The 20,143-nt window shown below is 44.4% G+C and overlaps 1 protein-coding gene across 5 annotated transcripts in view; it reads right to left on the bottom strand.

Moving 5' to 3' along the window:
- Nucleotides 1-974: 974 nt before the first annotated feature.
- Nucleotides 975-20,143, bottom strand: part of Kcnk2 (potassium two pore domain channel subfamily K member 2) — a 188,220-nt gene continuing 169,051 nt past the window's right edge. For all 5 annotated transcript variants that reach the window (XM_041635438.1, XM_041635440.1, XM_041635441.1 and 2 more), the window contains one exon: nt 975-2,690. In XM_041635438.1, the coding sequence (XP_041491372.1) occupies nt 2,373-2,690 (318 nt within the window). In that variant the 3' untranslated portion in view covers nt 975-2,372. The remainder of the gene's footprint in view (nt 2,691-20,143) is intronic.

The following is a 20,143-nucleotide window of genomic DNA, read 5'->3' on the forward strand; positions in this document are numbered from 1 at the left end:
CATGCAACAAGAGATGGTAGGAACAGTCAGAAAGTGGGTGATACCACAGGTACCATCTTCCCGCACTGCAGTCATTGGCTCTGGGTCAACGCCTTCCAAAGTCCACCATGTATGTATTTAAGAGGGAAGCACTGAGCATCATAAACCCTTCCAGAAGAACAGACATGGTAGTATAGAGCCATGGTTCTAGTAATGTGAAGGGGAGGACAGAAGAATCCCACACTGGGAGTCAGCCTAGGCTACTCTGTCTTAAAAGCCAAGAAAACATCAGCGGTGTAGCCCTCTGCTATGTGTCCGTGTGCAAGGCCTCGGTTCAATCACCAACAGGACCAGCCCAAACCATTGTTTGGCTATTGTGAATGAAGACCTGGCAGTAACTCAGCAGGAGAACCAACAGCCCTCCGTTCCGTTAGGCTTGAGTCCGACTGACGTTCTCACAGCAAACACGAGAGTCCGACTTTAATTACAAACTTTATTCGTCCGTCCGATTCACAGTTTCCACGTGCAGCATCCCACCGTGTCAGCTTTCAGGATGGCTACTGAGGAGATGGAGGGGAGCTTTCTTTGTAAAGGAGTCTGACCTGCTAGAATTTTGGTTAGAACTTTCCCGGGTTTATAAAAGTACTCTCTGCAAGCTAACTGGATATTTACATTTCTAGCTTAAATTCAAATTTTAGAAAATATGAATCTTTTAGATTTTTTTTTAAGATCCTGGGTTGATTTCTTAAGACTTTAATCTGAATGCCACTTGTTCACATATGCCCACCCCTCCCCCAAAAGGAGAAGAAATCAGTTTTGCAATTACGTGGAGAGGAATCGTTTCTCTTCTGCACTTTAAAAATTACGTATACAGTGTACAGTAGATATGAGTATGAAATAAAGGAGAGGGGAGCGGTTTGCAAAATGAAATTTTTCTGAATTTTGAAACATCCAAAAGAATTATAGGATATAAATTTAAATTAAATGGATTATCAGCCTTTTCTTCTCTTAAAAAAAATAACTCTGGGGACTTAAATTGTGCTACTCAGCATTTTCTCTACTGTTAGAGACGACGTAGGTTGGCAGTCTGCATCATTCCATGTGCAAAAGTCACAGTGACCCTTAGACCAGCGTTTGTGCTCACACCCCAAAGTCCCAGCGACCCTTAGACCAGCGTCTGTGCTCACACCCAAAAGTCCCAGTGACCCTTAGACCAGCGTTTGTGCTCACACTCAGTCACCTCGGCAGAGGGACTCTAAGGTGGCTGGGGCTGTACTCCCTCTTTCTGGGCATCACCCAACACTACAATTTGGCAAGAGCCACTCAAGAAAATAAAGGGTCTAAGCCTTCTGTGCCTTGGGCTTGTCCACGCTGGCAGCGAGCCATTTCTTAGCGAATACACATACACGGCTTCGCTATTTTCTTTTCGTCAGAATGAATTCACACCAACTGTTGGAAATCACTTTGTGATATCAGTTGGAACCATTTTCTTCTATTAGATCACTTAGATTATAGAAGTATGTGCTCACTTCTTCTGCCTTTAAAAAATGACTAGTTATTAATAAATGATAAACTCCAAATACTGCCAGGAAAAAAGGGGGCTATGTAGAAGCAGCCGATGTTACCGGCCGGATAATTAATACTCTGTACATATATATAGATGTACCATTGGTACCCCAGTCAAATAAATACTCAGAGGGCCTTCTCTGACCTCCCTTCTCTGCGTTGTCTTGTGACACCAGAGCTCCTGAGTGTTCTTTCTGTGCCCATGGCTGGCATCTGTTCCTTCCATCAAGCTACACATTGCTTCCAGCAAGGTACGGTGTGTGAAGGGGAGGAGGAAACAAGAGTCAGCGGAGGTCAGCCTAGGGTGGGGGCAGGGAAGGGAAACCACAAGCCCACAAGAGAGGGTCCTGTTTCTTCGTAAATTAAGGCACTGCCAGGAAATTTCTTAGGTAAAAGGCTGCGTGAGAGTTTCTTGCCATTTACAAAAAGAAATGTTGTCATCCCTAAGTGGTCTGCATCCAGGCTCAGTTAGGCAACCCCTGAAAAGTCAAGGGTATATTCCTCCAAGCTACATGACTACCAAAGCATTCCAATTCCTTCAGAGGCCTTATGGCACGGTAGGAAAGAGGGGGAGGGCAACAGTCTGGGCACGAAAAGGCATCAACACTGCCTATCCACAACTACCACTCAGTGGACAGCTCACGAGTCCCCAGAGGGCTGCCGCTGCAGGACTCCAACTCCCTGGATGTAAGGTGACCAGATGGATGTATCTATTTGCTTTCCCTTTGAGCTCATCATACACACCGTTTAAATGCTGCCAGCAACAGTCCCAAGAGCCTAGAGAAGCCCTGCCCTGTGGCTACACCTCAGACTCTTCCCAAAGGCAGCTACTTCATGTTCTCAATGACAGCTATCTCTTCGCCGGCACACTGAGGGGTCAGGCCATTCAGATAGATGCTCTCAGCCTTCAGCAAGGGAGGCAAGACTTCCCTCTCACTGGTCAGGTGGTTCACGGACAGGGTCCTCCTACAAGGAGTCAGTTCCTGGCTGTGGTTCCCCGCCAGCTCTGCGGAGAGCTTCCGTTTCACGGACGTGGCCCGCTGGAACTTGTCATAGATCTCCACGCTCAGCCGTCTCCTTGTCTCCTTGAACTCGGCTGTGACGTTGGCTGTCCACTCGGCGGCATGGGCTCTGAACTCTCCCACCTGGAGCATGGAGGCCAAGAAGAGAGAGGAAGCCATCAACACGGGGAGCTACATCTTGTATAGTTCTTGTCTTATTCGGGAGATTTACTGAGAAGGTGTCTGTCTTCTGACAGAGACAGTGTTACTAACAGCCACACTGACAGAACGAGAGTCAAATTCCTACAGAAAGGGCTCTAAAATATTACAAACATAAACCTGAGAAATAAAATTTTATTTCTAATGCCCTAGACATGCTTTTTTTATGCAGGGAGTCCTGCCATAGAAACATAAAATGCTAAGTCAGGTGCAGTAGGGACATGTGATTTATAATTCCAGAACTGGGGAGGCAGAGACGGGCAGATCCCTAAGGCTTATAGGCCAGCCAGTCTAACCTAATTTGAGAGCTCTGGGCCAGTGAGACATTGTTTCAGAAATGAATGAATGAATTAATGAATGAAGGCACCTGAGGAGCATCTGAGGTTGGCCTCTGGCCTCCACACCTGTGCATACACATATTCGCACATACATGAAGACATTGCAAATGTTATAAAAACGAAATCTCTTAATGTGTACCCAAATTTTGGGGGTATTGTTTATTGCTTCCATCTGCCCGTAGCTTTGAAGACTTGGGTGTAGAAGAGGCAACTACAGAAGCGGTAGTGTTGAGGAAGAGTTGGGCATTCTTGCCCAGGTGACATGGTAGCATCTGGCAGCAGTGCAGCTGTGAGCTCAGATCTAACCTAGAGTTTAGAACTCAGACATAGTGCATGACCTTTGGGTCCAACCTTGTGTTGCCACTTAGGACCTAGCAGCATGGCTGAAGCTATGAACGTCACCAACCACAGAGACCTTATCGCAAGGGGGAGCCATTCTCTTTCCATGGCTAAACACCCTTACTAAGTTTTAAGCACCTACAAACCAAAGGACTCACTCCATAGCATAAGCCACTTACAAGTCTTTGACAGTTCTGTGTGCAGGTTTATATCCTAAAACAGAAAAAGGACCAGACTTTGAGGGACTCTGCCATCTCCTCAACTAGCCAAGTTTCATCACAGGGAAGAATCTCTTGTGGTGTGTGTACGGGAACATCCTACCAGGAAGCTGTGCCTGCGTCCAGCCTCACTTTCCTGGGTGGTCACTTAGGGCTTGTGTTGCTTTGGTTCTCTCTTGCCTGCCATGCAAGTAACAGAAGTTCTGTGGGTACCTAAAGCACAACGGTATATGTGGAGCATGACAGGACCTCTGTGCACAGAACTCATGGCAGCTGGGACTGCCTGCACAATATCTGCACGTGATCAAGGCAGCCCAAACCCCAGCATGGAGCAGGGAGGTCTCAGAGAGTTCTGTTCCTAGCCGAGGAGCTATTAGTGATTGGTGGCTGCTGGGTGAATAGGGGGAGAGTCAACGTCCTCCATGCATGTGCTCCCCCAAGAGGCTCTCCATACTCCAGTAGAGGTACGCCCATATACAAACAAATGCCACTAAGTGGACTTGGTGTGTTTAAACAAAAGAGCACATGTTATCGGGGTGGAGGGAAAGTAGTGCGAGGTGGATGGGGAGAAAACAGAGTGGGTTTGACCCGAACATAATATGTGCGTGAATGGATATGAACTAAAATATGTTTTAGGAAGGAAGTGATGAACTGCTATCTCGGTCTGCAAAGGCGAAGCTGGGAAGGTGAAAGGTGCTTGCTTGGTGCAGCACGCCAAGTAACATCAGTCATATGGTTAGCCCTGAGGCGGTGGCTCGGTGCTTACAAGCTAAGAGTGTAGCTGAGCCTATAGGTGGGGACTGTCATACACAGTTCCCTCTCAACCAAGATTGAATGATTAAATTGCACCCTGATTTTGGTGGGAGAGCGCTGTTGGGTTTTGTCAGCTTGATAGAAGTTGCAATCTTCTGCATTTAGGCAACCTCGTTTGAGAAAACACCTTTATTGGATTAGCCTGTAGGCAAGCCCATAGGGCATTTTCTTGATTGATGATAGAGGTAGAAGGGCCCATGCCACTGTAGGTGGTTCCACCCTGGGCAGGTGGTCCTGGGTACTATAAGAAAACAGGTAGAGCAAGTCATGGGATAAGAAAGCAGGTTGAGCAAGCCATGGGAACAAGTCAGCAAGTAGCCTTCCTCTATGATCTCTGCTTCAGTTCCTGCCTTGGCTTCCCTTCATGATGGACTAAAAGGTATAAGCCAGGCAAATCCTTTCCTCCCCAAATTGCTTTTGACGTTGATGTTTATCACAGCAATAGAAAGCAAACTGGGATGGGGTGCTCTCAGGCTAGCAAAGCATAGGTAGTATCTGTTGGTGAGAAACCCAACCACTCAGAATTGCTTCCCGAAGAATCTTACACCCAGGGGTAAATCACCATCCACAGTTCACATGATGCTCCATTTCCTAAGCAGCTGTCTCCTTGCCAGGCTAACTGCGCATGAAATCACAGTCCCCATTGTCTCTGAGTCCAGAGCACCTGCTGTCTGACACAGTAATGTGCTTTTTATGAATACATACTGTCCTGGGGTTTTAAAATAACACATTTAACATGAAAAGCTAGAAGATCTGGTTTCTCTGCAACTTCAACTTAATGTTAAAGGCAAAGTATAGCTTAAAGATTAAATGTCTCCATTAGTAAGGTCTTAGATGAAATAGTTTTTGTTTTCTAATGTGTTAATTATTCTAGTTTACTTCAAAGTCAACTGTCCTAATAGAAGTTTAGAACAAAATGTTTGCAACAAGGTCTCAGTGCGCAGCCTCCTAAGACCCTGAATCCTGACCTGAGAGAGGTTCAGGGTCCCCTTCAAGTATATGGTGGATTATAGGCATGCCTCCTGGCTGGGCATGGTGTAATATTTGAAATTTATTATAAAATAAGGATAATTAATTATTCATAAACTAAAACAATTACACCTGACCATTACTCCCATTGCTGATGATTTTATGGAGGAACCTGCCTGCTCTATTTCACAATTCATAATTATCCAACAGTAAAACCAGCAAATATTAGTCTACTCTTTGATGAGTTTTCCCTAGGAGAAATTTAATATAAACTCTAATATAATAGAGAAAACAAACTAATCTACATTTTCTGTTTAAATGAGTGTCTGTGAATTCAAGAATAAGATATGAAATTGGGCAGTGGTGGTGCATGCCTTTAATCCCAGCACTTGAGAGGCAGAGGCAGGTGGATCTCTGTGAGTTCAAGACCAGCCTGGTCTACAAAGTGAGTTCTAGGACAGAGAAACCCTGTCTAGAAAACCAAAACCCAAACAAACAAGCAAACAAAACAAACAAATATAAGAAGCAGATATGACATCTAACTTCTTTCCATATCCCAGAAGGCCACTCCTCTCCCTTTTCCTAGGTAATGTTCTCTCTCTCTCTCTCTCTCTCTCTCTCTCTCTCTCTCTCACACACACACACACACACACACACACACACACACACACACACACACATCTTAAAAACAGATTTCTTACAATGAAAGTTACACTTTGCTTATCAAAAGTCAACTGTTAATTTTTCTATTGGTTAGCTTTTCGTTATCTCTGGCTGGAATATAAACTGCCTGGATACCCTTGACACTAGGTACCTGGTATGTAGCAGACATAGTTCACCAAATGTCTATCGAATGGATAAACTCATCACTAAAATCACATCCCCTCAATTTGACACATGGGCGAAGGAAGCCAATGTTGTGAAGCCCACATGCTGCTACTGTTTTTTCTTTCTCTGTATATGCTCATCTTATTTTCTTCCTCCTCCACATTTTGTGAAATAAAAAAAAATAAGTCCTTAGTAAATGAATTGTTTTGCAAATGGCTGCACTTCAAAGCATGCTAGTGCCTACTGTCCCCTGTGGTCCCTCAGCAGTCCAGCCTTTCTCATGTGATGGATGCAGCAAGGCTTGGTTGTGCTGTCTCCCACAGGCTCATGGTTTTGAAGACTTGGACCCCAGAGACTGACAGTGTCTGGGAAGGTTGGAGAACCTTAAGAGATGAAGCTGGGGTAGGACTAAAGCGTCTACAGCCTGAGCCTCACTTCCTGTCTGCTCTCTGCTTCCTGACTGCCAATGCAATGTGACCAGCTGGCTGATATTCTGTTGTCTGATCGGGTCTGGTATGTATCCCCTTGAACTGTGGTCTCCAAGTAAACCCACCCGTCCCTCATTTTGCTTCCCCTCCCCTCCCCTCCCTTCCCATTTTCTCTCCTTTCTTATCTTCTCAACTTCCTTCCTCTTTCCCTCTTTCCTCCCTTCTTTTATTTCTTCCTTCCTTCCTTCCTTCCTTCCTTCCTTCCTTCCTTCCTTCCATGTTTCCTTCTTTCCCTTCCTTCCCTACCTTCCTCCTTAATTTCTTCCTTCCTTCCTTTCCTTCTTTCCTTCCTTTCTTTTATATTTTGAGACATCCTGCATACAAGCATCTTTGCCAAGTAGTAAAGCAGCAACTGCAAGAAGGCTTTGGCTGTCTGAATCCTCGGACTATGGCCTCCTATCCTTGGTTGTACTTGATCTCTGGCAAGGCTGTGTCTTTCTGCCCATTCGGGGAATGTGATTTTCCTGCTTTTGGTAGAATCCCCAATGGTGGAGAACCTTTAGGGGTGTCGGAGCTTAAGTGAGAATAGTCAGAAACAGGCCGGGATACAGGAGAATGACTTGGTGTGCAATCACATCCTGTGTGCCCATAGGCAGCCGTTTGGCATTCACTGTTGAGCACCAGAGTCATTAGTATAAAACAAGAGAGACAGCTGCTCATGTGAGCATGTTCTTAGAATGCAAAAGACCCTACAGACAATAAACATAACAAAGCCAGCGGTGACGCGATGCCCAAGGGTGTCTTCATTAGTTATTAATCCTAAGACTAGAAACTTTTTGGAGAAATGCAAAGAATTCAGACTAGGTTGAAATCCAGCCCTACAACTGGTGATGGTACCAGGGTGAGTGTGTATGGCTGTAATCTCCTACAGGAAACAATGAGTCAACTCCTAAAAACACTCCCTGGGCTAGTCATCAAAAGCAGCAGCAATAGTGCGTGTTCTTTCCTCACTATGTCCATCTTCACTTTGCTTTCCTCCCTCCCTCCCTCCCTCCCTCCCTCCCTCCCTCCCTCCCTCCCTTCTCTCCCTCCCTCCCTTCCTTTTATTGTTTTGAGATAGTATTTTTCTGTACCTTTGGAGCCTGTCCTTTAACTTGCTCTATGGACCAGGTTGGCCGTGAACTCACAGAGATCCACCTGCCTCTGCCTCCCCAGGGCTGGGATTAAAGGAATGCACCACCACCACCTGGCAATACTTTTCTTTATGATACTGGATTTAGGAAACATAGCTCCTAAGCTTTAAAATTATGGAGGAAAAAAAAAAACAAATCAAAGCATGCCTATGAAAGAAAAGTTATCCCCAGTCCTTAAGAAAAAGATTAATTTGTTCCCATTTCTAAAGAAATGAGAAAAAAAGGTGGCATTTTTATATAACTGTATCACAACATAGTCATTAACCAAAAAATAACAGTGACCTAAATAAAGTACAGAATCATTTTAACACTGATCAAACATATATCCAAGAAGTGAAGGTGCTGTGTTTAAAAAAAAAAAAGATGAAAGAAAGAAAGGAACGAGAGAGAGAGAGAGAGAGAGAGAGAACAAGAACTCACTTTGGGACACCACCATCCACAGCTCCAGTTCCAGGGATCAGATGCCCTCCTCCGACCTCTGTGGGCACTGTATTCACATACGCATATACGCATGGAGGCAAAATACCCACACATATAAAATATATAAAATCTCTAAAGAATTTCAAAGAAGCTCCCTAGGACATCAAATAATTAAAATTTTTTGTTGTCTGGAATGTTGATATTTGTGACATTCTGGAAAATTAAAATGAATTTTCATGTATTAAGTTGGTTTGGTTTCGTTGGACTTTATTTTTTAAAAGGTCTTAGAGCAGCTGAAATAGCACTCCCTCTCCCTTAGACACAGCAGTGTACGTCACCTAGTGATGGAGCTGGAGACCACACTGTGGTCCTTAGTGGTTACTGTGGATACTCCGCAGTGTGGGCGTTTACTGGAGAGCCTTCTCCTTGTGCACGGTCAGCCCCGTCCTGGTCTATACACTCCGCACTCCTTGCCTGGCATCTTCCCCTAGCTTGCCTTTGTTCCTCCGCACTGCCGTCTTCTCTCTTTCCCTGGATGACCATGTCCTTCTGTTTGTCAGTGCTCACATTTTCTAATACCTCTCTTTCCAGGTCAGCTCTCCCCTGGACACACAGTCCATCTAACTGACTGCTCTGTGGGCACCTCACTCTGGATGACAAGAAGGTATCACAGATTCACGTCTCCCCCATGACACTGCAGAACTTCTCAATACCATCCCAGCACTTGCATGCACTAAGCTGCCCAAGTCAGACATTATCAGCACCCTGCCTGCCCTCCTAACACTTCCTCTCACTTCAAAACACCCGTGGTTCTGCAGATCCACTTTCTCCTTCATACCAGCCCCCACCCCCAGATGTCTCCAGCTCCCTTTCCCCAAACACATTCTCCACTGCAGCAACCCTGAAGTTCTGTAACAGTCCACCTCTTCCAAGGACCTCATGCCATCCGGGCTTGCCTGCCCCTCCAGAGTCAACTCTTGCCAGCCGCCCTCACCAGCTCTACTCCCGGGAACCCTCTGCATATTTCTTTCAGCTCCCTGAACAGGCCACACTTGCTTTGCCTCCTAGACAAAGACTAATGTTTCTCCGTCCTGTCCTCTGGGATAGTCCCTGCTCACAGAGAACTGAATATCCTCATGAAAGTCATTTCCCAATCGCCTAGAATGCAATCTGATCATCATCTGTTCGTTCCTGGACCACACTGTACACTCTGTCCTCCCCTCCCCAGCTCTCGGTACAACTTGTTACAAATGTTGGTTTAATTTGCTTATCTGGCTTCATGACCGGTGACAGGTTCTGCCTGCTGGGTCCTGTTGGGTATTTCCAGAAAGGTCTATGCATGGAGAATCTAGCCAGGTCAGCTGGACAAATTGGGTGAACAAATGGCAAACTAATCATAACAGTCTTTATACATAATCAGGTCAAAGGGCTTCTGCTTCCTCAATCTGACCAGGCATCTTGTTCCTCTCTACAGGGAGAGGCAGCCTGTGGGAAGCACTCCTGCCTAGCCAGATACGCACAGCTAAGGTCTAGCATGTGTTTCTCAGACCTAGTTTCTACGTTTCCAGTTATGGAGCTGAGCAGAGGCACCTAGGTCTGCAGAGACTCCTCCATCTTTACCAGTCCCCTCTCCATTGTCACAGCTCCAGCAGCTCTGCAGGGCAGCACCTTGGAAGCAGTAGCAGACTCTGGCTATTGCTATACCTTCCCTATGTGGGCCGGCAAGGGTCTCCTAGGGATTTTCCAGAGAGGATTAACTGAAGCCAGAGAGTCATTCTGAATGCGGGTGGAAGCACACTATCACGGAGAGAGCTTTGGGGACAGATGAAGAACAAGGTGAAAGGCCAAAGCCAGATGGGGTCCAGCATGCAACTCTGTGCTTCCTGATTGTGGGAGCAGATCAACCAGACGCCTTGCAAATGGAAGATGAGCGACTCTCACTTTAGATAACCATCATCTTCCTTGGCCCCTATGGACAAGACCTGTGCTTAGAATCCGAGGTCTTTCCAGGCCGCAGAGCACCTGCAAAAGCAGAACGCTGGCTGCTTGCCTCTGCAGCCATGGTCCAAAGCCTACATCTTCTGTTCTTTGTGTCATCCCAAGTAACACTGGGAAGGCCCTTAAACAGCAACAACATATTTTAAAAGCAAGTACTTGCAGTATTTTACATCTTTAGGGTAAGTTTCCTAAACTGCCTAATTGACAGGCTGTACTAAGAGGACAGCTCTTTTGGATGTTACAATTTAGAAATTTTACAGGTGACTCATCAGTGCTCCCGGGGGTATTCATCACTCCATTGGTTCCCATCACAGATGAAGCAGACTCCTTGAAAGCCGAAGGTGAAGCCTCTGTTTCCCCAAACACTCGACAAGGCGACATCTACCATCGTGTTGGAAAGTAGTAATTCAGAGAAATGCGCTCATTCCCCACCTCTACGGGAATGCTTCAGCATCACGTACTCTTCAGAACTAGTGAGAAGCTGCCGGCTGTTGTCAGACACAGACAGGTAGCCTCCTATGCGGACACCAGGTCCTCCACTGTGAGGCTGACATTTCATGATCTCCGAGAGAGTGTGCCCTAGCACAGCCCAAAGACAAGGCAACCCAGAAACCTTACCTTCTGATCATTTGCTGAGTACCACCTAACCATCAGAACCAATTTTAACAGTACAGAATGTTCATGTCCCGTGACAAAGGCCAGTAAAATAACAAAACATTTTCTGATCAAGAGTTTCTGTCAAAGACAAAAAATAAGCATATGATAACTCATATAATATATACACAGTAGCAATAAATATCACGTAAGTTATCACTGCTTTTTGAGAAGTCTATTGCCTGTAGGAGCTATTTTCTACTATTAGGAGGTTAAGTACTAAATAAACTTGTTTCCTAACTAATTATTACCATATATGATAATGAATGAATATAAACAAAAGTATTAAAAGTATATAAAATGATAACTGGGTTCTAATGTTAATATACCGAGTGTTGGGATTCGCATTGCTCCTTGGAAGGGATAAGATTTTTGGTGTAGTGCTCTTTTCTTTTCAATCACCCCTTGGTGCCAGGATCTGTCAGATGAAATATACTGCAGAGCCAGCTTCAAACAAACCCTGGAAGCAAAGTACACGGATGCTTTTCTTTTGCTCAGTACAACTGAAGCTCCAGAACTGGATGCATCTGTCCCTAGGAATCTATCTGACCAGGATATCAAGGCATAAAACCACGACTTGTGGTTTTTAATGTTTAATTTTTAATGTTATAAAGCAAATAAAAAATGACTGAGTCTGAGCCCAGATTTCTGAACTGTAACCACGAATGTATTGCCCTTCACTCTGGGCTGTGAGAAGATCCCTTGGTCTGGTTCTGTGACTGTCTACATGGATGCACTCCTCCTCCCCAACAGCTCCTCTCCTCTGCCAGTCTTCACCGGAAGGCAGAAAGCCCAAAATGGTTTCGGGGAACTTTCCAGTCTTGGAAATGATTTTCAAATTAAGCTATCGAAGAGTATGGTCTTTTTAGGTGTTTGTATAAAGAGATCATCTCCTTCCACACAGATCTACAAAATACCAGCTGCATGCTTTCCCAAGTTAGTAGAACCCTTTTCTGGAAGGAGGGAAAGAGAATCTGTTTTAGAGAGGCAGAGAGTCGAGTCCATTTCTAAAGGTTGGGCTCCTATGGGTTCTTTTCCTTCTAATCTACTTTTTTAGCCACATTTCTGTGAAGAGAAAATTTCCCATCCTGCTTTTACTTCCTCTTTCTTCTGCTTCCCCATTGCTGGGTAGGGACTTTCTCATGGGAAGCAATTGTTCCAATATAGCTACAGCACTCATTTTTAGTAAGACAGTCAGAGTAAATTTAATGGAAAGGACATCTTCTCCACAAGGCAATAGTCATGGTCTTCCAACCAGCATTACACGGTTGGATCTCAACCCAGGTTGTGTCACATCAACTCTCCAGTATTAAACGGAGCTGCCTCACGAGTCTTGTTTTTGACAGTTTAGTAACTAGTCCCAAGGAAACTGGGCGTCACTTCATTTCAGCCATGCTGTCTCTGCACTCCACACTAATGGGAAGTTCATCAAATTTAGAATAGCCCCAAACAAAATTGTTTACTCACTTTGATCAAATAACAAACAATTGGGTAATTTGGAGCCAATCTTACGTTATATTTTCAGGGGCTGCCTTAATTATGTCACTCAATGTCAAAATATTCCAAAACTTTGTCCCCCTAACCACACCATCGGAGGCTCTGTGCTTCCTCTTGGAGTCCTCCGCTTTGGTGTTCCACCCCTGCAACACACTTTCCCAGTCATCCGCCACCTTTTAGATTCTATAATCTTTTCGGTTCCAGTCATGAAGATGGGAACCCAAATTTGCCACTAAACTCTCTCCAAAAAAGGAGTACCCCAGTTACAGGATTGTCATCATCTGCAGCTGCTTCAGATGGAATCTGTGGTGTGTGGGAACATGGCAAGCATCTTTGGTAGCTCTGGATCAGAACGCAGCCATGCTTTCTCCCCACAAGGCTCCTTTCCTCAGCTGTTCCACTGACTCTCTGCCATCCAATGCTCACTCCGTGTACGAAGCTGTTTCCTTCCATCTCTCTTCCCTCCTCATCCTTCTTTCTTTCCTCCTTTCCTTTCCCACCCTCTTCTCTCTCTTCTTTTCTTCCTTTCCAGTCTTCATAATGCTTCCCCGGTCAACTTTCCCCTACACAGCCTATCCTGTGTCTTATCTAAATTTTATCCTAATTGGTTTTTCTTTCACTTCCCTAATGATCTTTTTGAGTAGCAACCAGCATTTCAGGTCAGCCAGTTCCTCTCCTGGATCATCAGTTGATGAACAATTTCTCCCTGTAAGTCTGAACTCGGTTGAGTTATCAGTACTCAGTTCAAATACAGGACATTAGCCCCATTTCTGGGGCTCTAGCCCCTGCTGTTGGTGAAGGCATGGTAACACAGAACCTATTCCTGACAGCAAGTCCTCAAAGTCCAACATGTAAGACTCAGTAACAAACATGCAGGAACTTTCATCATCATGAACAGAGTTAAGCAGGCCTCCCTAGACCTTGACCATAAGTCCTCCTGTTCCCTTAGATGGTGATATCATAAAATAAGTACTTTTCCCAGCACTCAGCTGCTCGGAGACCTTAATGCATCGAGGAAAGTTAAGTATTAAAAGCAGCCAGCTGGGCTGAAAACATCCCTCTGGTTCAATGTGTAAAAATAATCGGAAGCCTACTTTGCGTTCCATTTTCAGAGACTGCCAAGATGTAATTCCTAACAATTAGCTTTATTCAGTTTCTGAAGTATTGACATTTCATTTTATTGCTGAACAGCACTGTTAAAAAGAGCAATTTAAATTGTCTCTTTACCAACCAGGTTAAAAAGCCCTCCCAAACCCAAAAGGAGCACTCAAGTGTTACATTATTCTGACAGAATGGTATGTAATTTTGCCCCCACTGGTTCAGGAGAGTTTATATAATACTCATAAAGTCTCCTTACCCTAAATTACCTGTTATACTTAATAATTCTTGAGCTTCTCAACAGCAAACAAACGAATACAACACATAAAGATTGAGAACAATAGCATGAGTTTTTGTTTTCAATACTGAGATTCTCCCTGATGCTCTGTAATTGGTGTTTCTGTAGCACCCTGTTTTAGGGAGCTACCCAACTTATACAACACCTTACTGCATTGCACAAAATGGGATAGTGAACAATATAAGACAGTTGAAAGCAATTGTGTACCATTTATGAAAATTCTACACTAATGTAATTGAGGTGTAGACATCAGATATTTACTTAACATCCCTCTGAGTTGATGCAGAAACTGTGTCAGCACCACAGTGAGTGGGTTGGGGTGGGGATGAGGGATAAGAGGTAGAGCTCTCTTCATTTTCTACATTCTTAAAGGCTGGCAGAAAATGCCAAGTCAAAAGTAATGACCGGTGAGGGAGATGATTTAAACCTACAGGCATTCATCCTGATGTGTATCTATTTAATTTGAATGAATAAATTGAACATTTAATACTACCTCAAGATACATTCAGAAAACCCAGACTTAATACCAGTTTACCCCCTCTCTATAAAGAGTATTTAGTACTCACCACAAGAACATGGGAATAGTCCACTAAAATGTTTTTTTTTCCCTTATCCCTTGCTCTATTCTTCCCACACACTGTATCCCCAAAGAGAAGTGGAAGAGAATTAGCTAAATGTCAATCAATGCCCTGGGTTTGGAGAGGCACCTTGACTCCACCACATGAAGAGAAAATCCACCCAAGACTGCCAAGTGCTGGGTTTCAGCCTGAGATAGGGAAGACGGGCAACTCCAGAAGGAGCCAGCAGAAAGGCCTGGAGACCAAGCAGCAAGTGGGCATCCCCCGTGGGGAGGTGGCACTGGGGACAGTTCAAAATCAGCTACATACAAAGAGGCTGATGCAGTAAGAAGCAGAGAGTTACAGGCATTGGGTGTTTTACCCTAGACAAGAAACAAGTTACAGATATTGAAAGGCGCCTGCTGGGTGGTTTTATATAACTTGACACAATCTAAATTCATCTGGGATAGGGAGCCTCAGTTAAGGAAATGCCTCCATAAGATCAGGCTGTAGGCAAGCGTGCAGAGCATTTTCTTAATTAGTGATTGACTAGGGAGAACCCAGCCCATTGTGGGTGATGTCGTATCTGGGCTGGTGGTCCTGGGGTGCTGGAGAATAATGTTCTTGGACAATGTAAAGATTTGTCACTCATATAGGTTTAATATAATGTTAATTGGACAGTAGCCAGACAGGAAGTATAGGTGAGATGACCAGACTAGGAGAATTCTGGAAGAGAAAAGGCAAAGATGTAGTCACAAAACAGATGCAGAGGAAGCAAGATGAGAATGTCTTACCGAGAAAAGGTAACAAGTCACATGACTAAACACAGATAAGAATTATGGGTTAATTTAAGTTGTAAGAGCTAGTTATTTATAAGCCCAAGCAACAGGCTGAACAGTGTTTCTTTGGGTTTTGTTTGTTTCTTTTGCCAACTTGACATAAGCTTGAGTCTGGGAAGAGAGACCCTCAACTGAGAATACTTCCATCAGATTGCTGTAGACAAGCGATTGGGGACATTTTCTTGATAATGACTGATGTGGAAGTGTCTAGACTGTGGGCAGTGCTAGCACTCAACAGGTGGTCCACAGTAGTATAAGAAAGTAGCCCGAGCAAGCCCAAGGAAGAAAGCCAGTATGTGGCCTTTCTCCAGGCCGCTGCTTCAGTTCCTGCCCTGACTTCCCTTTATGATGGACTACAACTGTAAGCTAAATAAACCCTTTCCTTTCAAAAACAAATATTAAGGTTCAGCATGACTGCTGGTCAAATACAGGGCTCAAACAAGTACAAGAGAACATTTCTGTCACTCTACCCCACTGCTCTTGGTCCATGGAGAGAAACCAGGGACACTTTGTATATAGGAGCGTGTGAGTGTGTGAGCGTGTGTGTGTGTGTGTGTGTGTGTGTGTGTGTGTGTTGTTCAATGTGGATGTGTACATGCGTGTGTGTATGTGTGTGTGCGTGTGCATGTGTGTGTGTGAGTGTGTGTGTGTGTAGGCCAGAAATCAGAGTCCACGTCTTTCTCAGTCACTAATTGATGCAGGATGCACTGGTTACTTTTATATCAACTTGACACAAGTGAGAGCTATCGGGAAAGAGGGAACCTGGATTGAGGAAGTGGCTCCATTGGATTGGTCTGTAGGCAAGACTGTGGAGCATTTTCTTGGCAAATGATTGCTATTAAAGGGTTCAGTCCACTGTGAGAGGTACCATACTGGGGCAGGTGGTCTTGGGTTGTATACAAAGGCAGGCTGAACAATCCATGGAGGGGAAAAGCTAGTGAATAGTGTCTCCCCGTGGTCTACGCTTCAGTTCCTGCCTCCAGGTTCCTGCCCTGCTGGAGCTCATACCTTGCTTCCCTTGTTAATGGACTGATGAAGATGGATAAGGAAATACTTCCCTCCTCAAGAGGCATTTGGTATGGACTCTATCACAAGAGAAATCTAATTAAGATGCAGGGTTTCTCACTGAACGTGGAGATCACCAACCTGCCTGGGTTGGCTGGAACTCCACCAACTCTAGTTCCCTAGTGCTGGCATTACAGACACATGCCACAGACATATGCCACCACCATGGTAGGCTCCAAACTCAGGTCTTCCATCTTACCAACTGATCCATCTCCCCACCCTCTGAGACTCAGAGCTTTATTATCCTCTACCTCAAAGCTCTGAGAAGAAAATGTAAGTGTTTTTATACCTTAGACATAACCGATGTGGGAAGGGTCATCCGGCCAGAAACGTATAAGGACATCTTACAGTAGGTATTTGCTACTAGGATTCATGTTTGTTTATGTTTTTAATTGGAGAAAGAAGACCATAGAAGGGTAAAACAAATTCCCAAGGAATATGTGACTAAGTCAATGTTATGAGCCCCTGCCACATGAAGTAAATTCAACATTGGTGCATGGATATGTATGTATACATGTGTGTGCATGTGTGTGTATGTGTGTATATGTGCGTGTGTGTATGTCTTAAAAGAGGAAGAACACACAAAACAATCTATTTTGAAAGTCTGATTTTACACACTGTTCTCTCTCAATTGCCTCACGTACTATGTACACAATGAATGTTTAATTAAATGTGTCCAAGCGAGGTCTCTGGATTGAAACAGACTGTGGATGGCTCCAGGGAGAGTGACTGATAATGTCACGAAGGAGGAGATGGACAATACAGAGTCCTGGGCAGAACGATGGGAATGAGAAGGGTTTGCAGCTCAGAAATGTACTTAAATTGGCTGAAGGGAAGAGCCCTGTCCCAACAGAGCTCACACGCATGGGACACACAATCACACAGAATAACACAAACTGTGATGAAGTAAGATCAAGATAAAAGTCTGAAATCTTAGCACTTGGGAAGTAGAGGCAGGATAATAATGAATTTGAAATCAGGCTGGGCTGCAATATTAAGCATAAGGCCCACTAGGGCCACAGAAGACCCTGTGTCTTACTCAGGGTTTCTATTGTTGTGAAGAGACACCATGACCATGGCAACCCTTATAAAGAAAAATATTTCATTGGGGCTGTCTCAGAGTTTCAGAGGTTCCATCCACTATGATCATGGCAGCAAACAGGCAGACATGGTACTGGAGAAGGAGCCCAGAGTTCTACATCTGGATCCACAGGCAGCAGGAAAAGAACTGTGTGTCACTGAGCCTGGGCTGAAGCATCTGAATCCTCAAAGTCCACCTCCACAGTGACACACTTCCTCCAACAAGGCCACACCTATTCCAACAAGGCCACCTAATAGTGCTACTCCCTATGGGCCAAGCACTCAAACACATGAGTCTATGGGAACCATTCCTATTCAAACCAACACACCCTGTCTCAAAATAAGTAAGACAAAATGAAGACTTCCAATGAGATCCTGAGAGGAGGGATGGCTTAGGCTGAGTGCCGGGGACTATTGACTATTGGCAGAGATGTGGCACTTGATCTGTGACCTGAATGATCCACGGTCAGCAGGGTGACAGGTAGACAGCCGTGGGCTTGAGGCCATGGTTCCACACGGAGAAGAGATGGAACTGATGTGTCATGGAGCCTGGTATCCAGAGTACTGAGAGAAGGCCCTGGAGAATCCCCCAGATAAACCTTTAAGATGGGGCTGAGAAATAAACAGAACGCAGAGTATATGAGATTACCAGTCGTGTAAAAGATTTTCAACTTGATTCTCAGAGCCACACAAATAATTTTAAAATTCAGAATAAAACTATCAGATTTAAATTTTTTTTTTGAAAATTTGCCTTGAGTTGACAAAATATTCTGTGGACAAGTAGAACACCTACTGTAATTTATGATCACATTGTTCGAACACTTAGAGCACAGAATGACAAAGGCGGCTTCTAAGCCCTCAGAGTCCTGTGATCCAGGTGGAATGCAGAGAGCAGGGCAGATGTCCTAGATGGGAGGCTGGACAGGAACGTCCCCTTCACTGTTCCCAACAGACAGTCATATGTTATAGGCTATGAGCTCTCAGCAATGGGAAGCAGAATTCTAAATAGAATTCCTGGCATGCTGATTGGACAGACTCGGCCATGGGCATCTTATGTTCCAATGCAATGGTTCTCCAAGGGCAGAATACTTAAAGATCAACTGTGTAGTTTTTTTCCTTAAATTTTATGCTCTGCTCTGTGATGACAAATGACGTTGCAAGATGCTATATGACAGATACTTTGCAAGAAAAAAAAAAGAAGAAAAAACTACCACATTTACTCTCTTCAGAGGCATGAGATCCAAGACACACAGGCTGCTCTTCAGTTGTTTTTCTATGTGTGCATGGGACGAGACGATGTTTGAATGCTCATTTAGAAACATTACTACTGTATGTGTCCCAATAAAGAGCAGAAAACTTTGGGAATGATATTTAGTAAGCTTGGAAGAAGAATTTTAAAATCCCTCAAAGGAAGACTTTCGACAAATTTGAACAGAGCCAGCCCTAAAAACGACAGTATGATATTGGTGGAGACGGCATTTTCCAACGCCATTTGCACAGTTAGCAAACGATGAAATCAAATATTATGCCCCTTTTCACTGGAGTCTGTGTATCTACAGAAGTCTCCATTTTCAGACACAACAGCCAAAATAGCCCTAGAGAGCAAAATTAGGGCTATGTTAAAACAATATCTAAGAATTAACAAAGCATATGCATTACACTGATGCCATTATCAATTTTTACCAAGAAAAACAAAGCTTCTCTATTATGAAAAAGTACGATTAAAATATGTAAAACCTAGCTCACATTCATTTTGTTAACATTTAGTTATTTGCATGTGTTTTGAAATAGTATCTTGCCTTTTAGATCAGGGACTCAGTAGCATGTTTGTATAATATGCAGATAAACCTGGAGAGGCACATATGGAGAGGTCAACTCCTTTCTCCTGGTGACTTACTAAAACTTGGAGGTGGCTGGAATAGAGAGGTGGACTGATGGGAGTTACAGACAAAGCAGGCTTGCTGTGGGAACGTGGGATCAGGTGGACTGAAGGGGTCCTGGGGTCCATGGGTCTGAGTGACGGTGTGGAGACACAGTGTGAGGTAAGAAATTAGAGGTGCTGTGGCCATGGCATCAGGAAAATCTCTGACACCTGAGCCACGAGGGCGAGGAAGAACAAAATTTAACAAGTGACAAAAAGGCTTTTGCCATGAGCTAATGGATGGATGTTGGGTGATGCTTCCCAAAAACAGGAACATCACTGGATGCTCTGCAGAAAGGACATGAAGGTCTCGTGTGAGTGATGACCAAGTGGAGATAATAAACAACAGCTTCATTTACACTGTGTTCCCCCCAGTGGAGATGTCTGCAGGAGTGCACAGCCTCCCCAAGATCTCCCTCAGCATCCTCACGTTGTGACCTTTGCTGTAGGTCACCACTCACTTGGATGTTGACATCGGAGACTGAATCCCTCACCATGGCCCAGTTCTGTCACATTACCCAACACTATGAACTAAGTTACACTAAGTTACTGTCTTAGTCATCTGGTCCCTCTGGCACCATTCCTTCATCCTCCTAGAATCCTGCAAAATGTCCCTTCCTTCAAGTATTATTGGTATATTTAACTCTACTGGAGTGTGTGTCTCAGCTCCTGGAATAGTCTGTCAGGCTCCTCCCTGGGCTCTCATCACTGTGGGCGGACCCAACATGCTATCTTCTAACCACTGGCATTGATCTCAATGTCTGAAATAGAGAGGTTAAAATCTCAAATCATTATCATACAAACAAATTAGTCTTTAAACTATTC

This window comes from Microtus oregoni, unplaced genomic scaffold (assembly GCF_018167655.1).
Source record: "Microtus oregoni isolate MIOR12 unplaced genomic scaffold, Mior012 000047F_ref0000412, whole genome shotgun sequence".
Lineage (NCBI taxonomy): Eukaryota > Metazoa > Chordata > Mammalia > Rodentia > Cricetidae > Microtus > Microtus oregoni.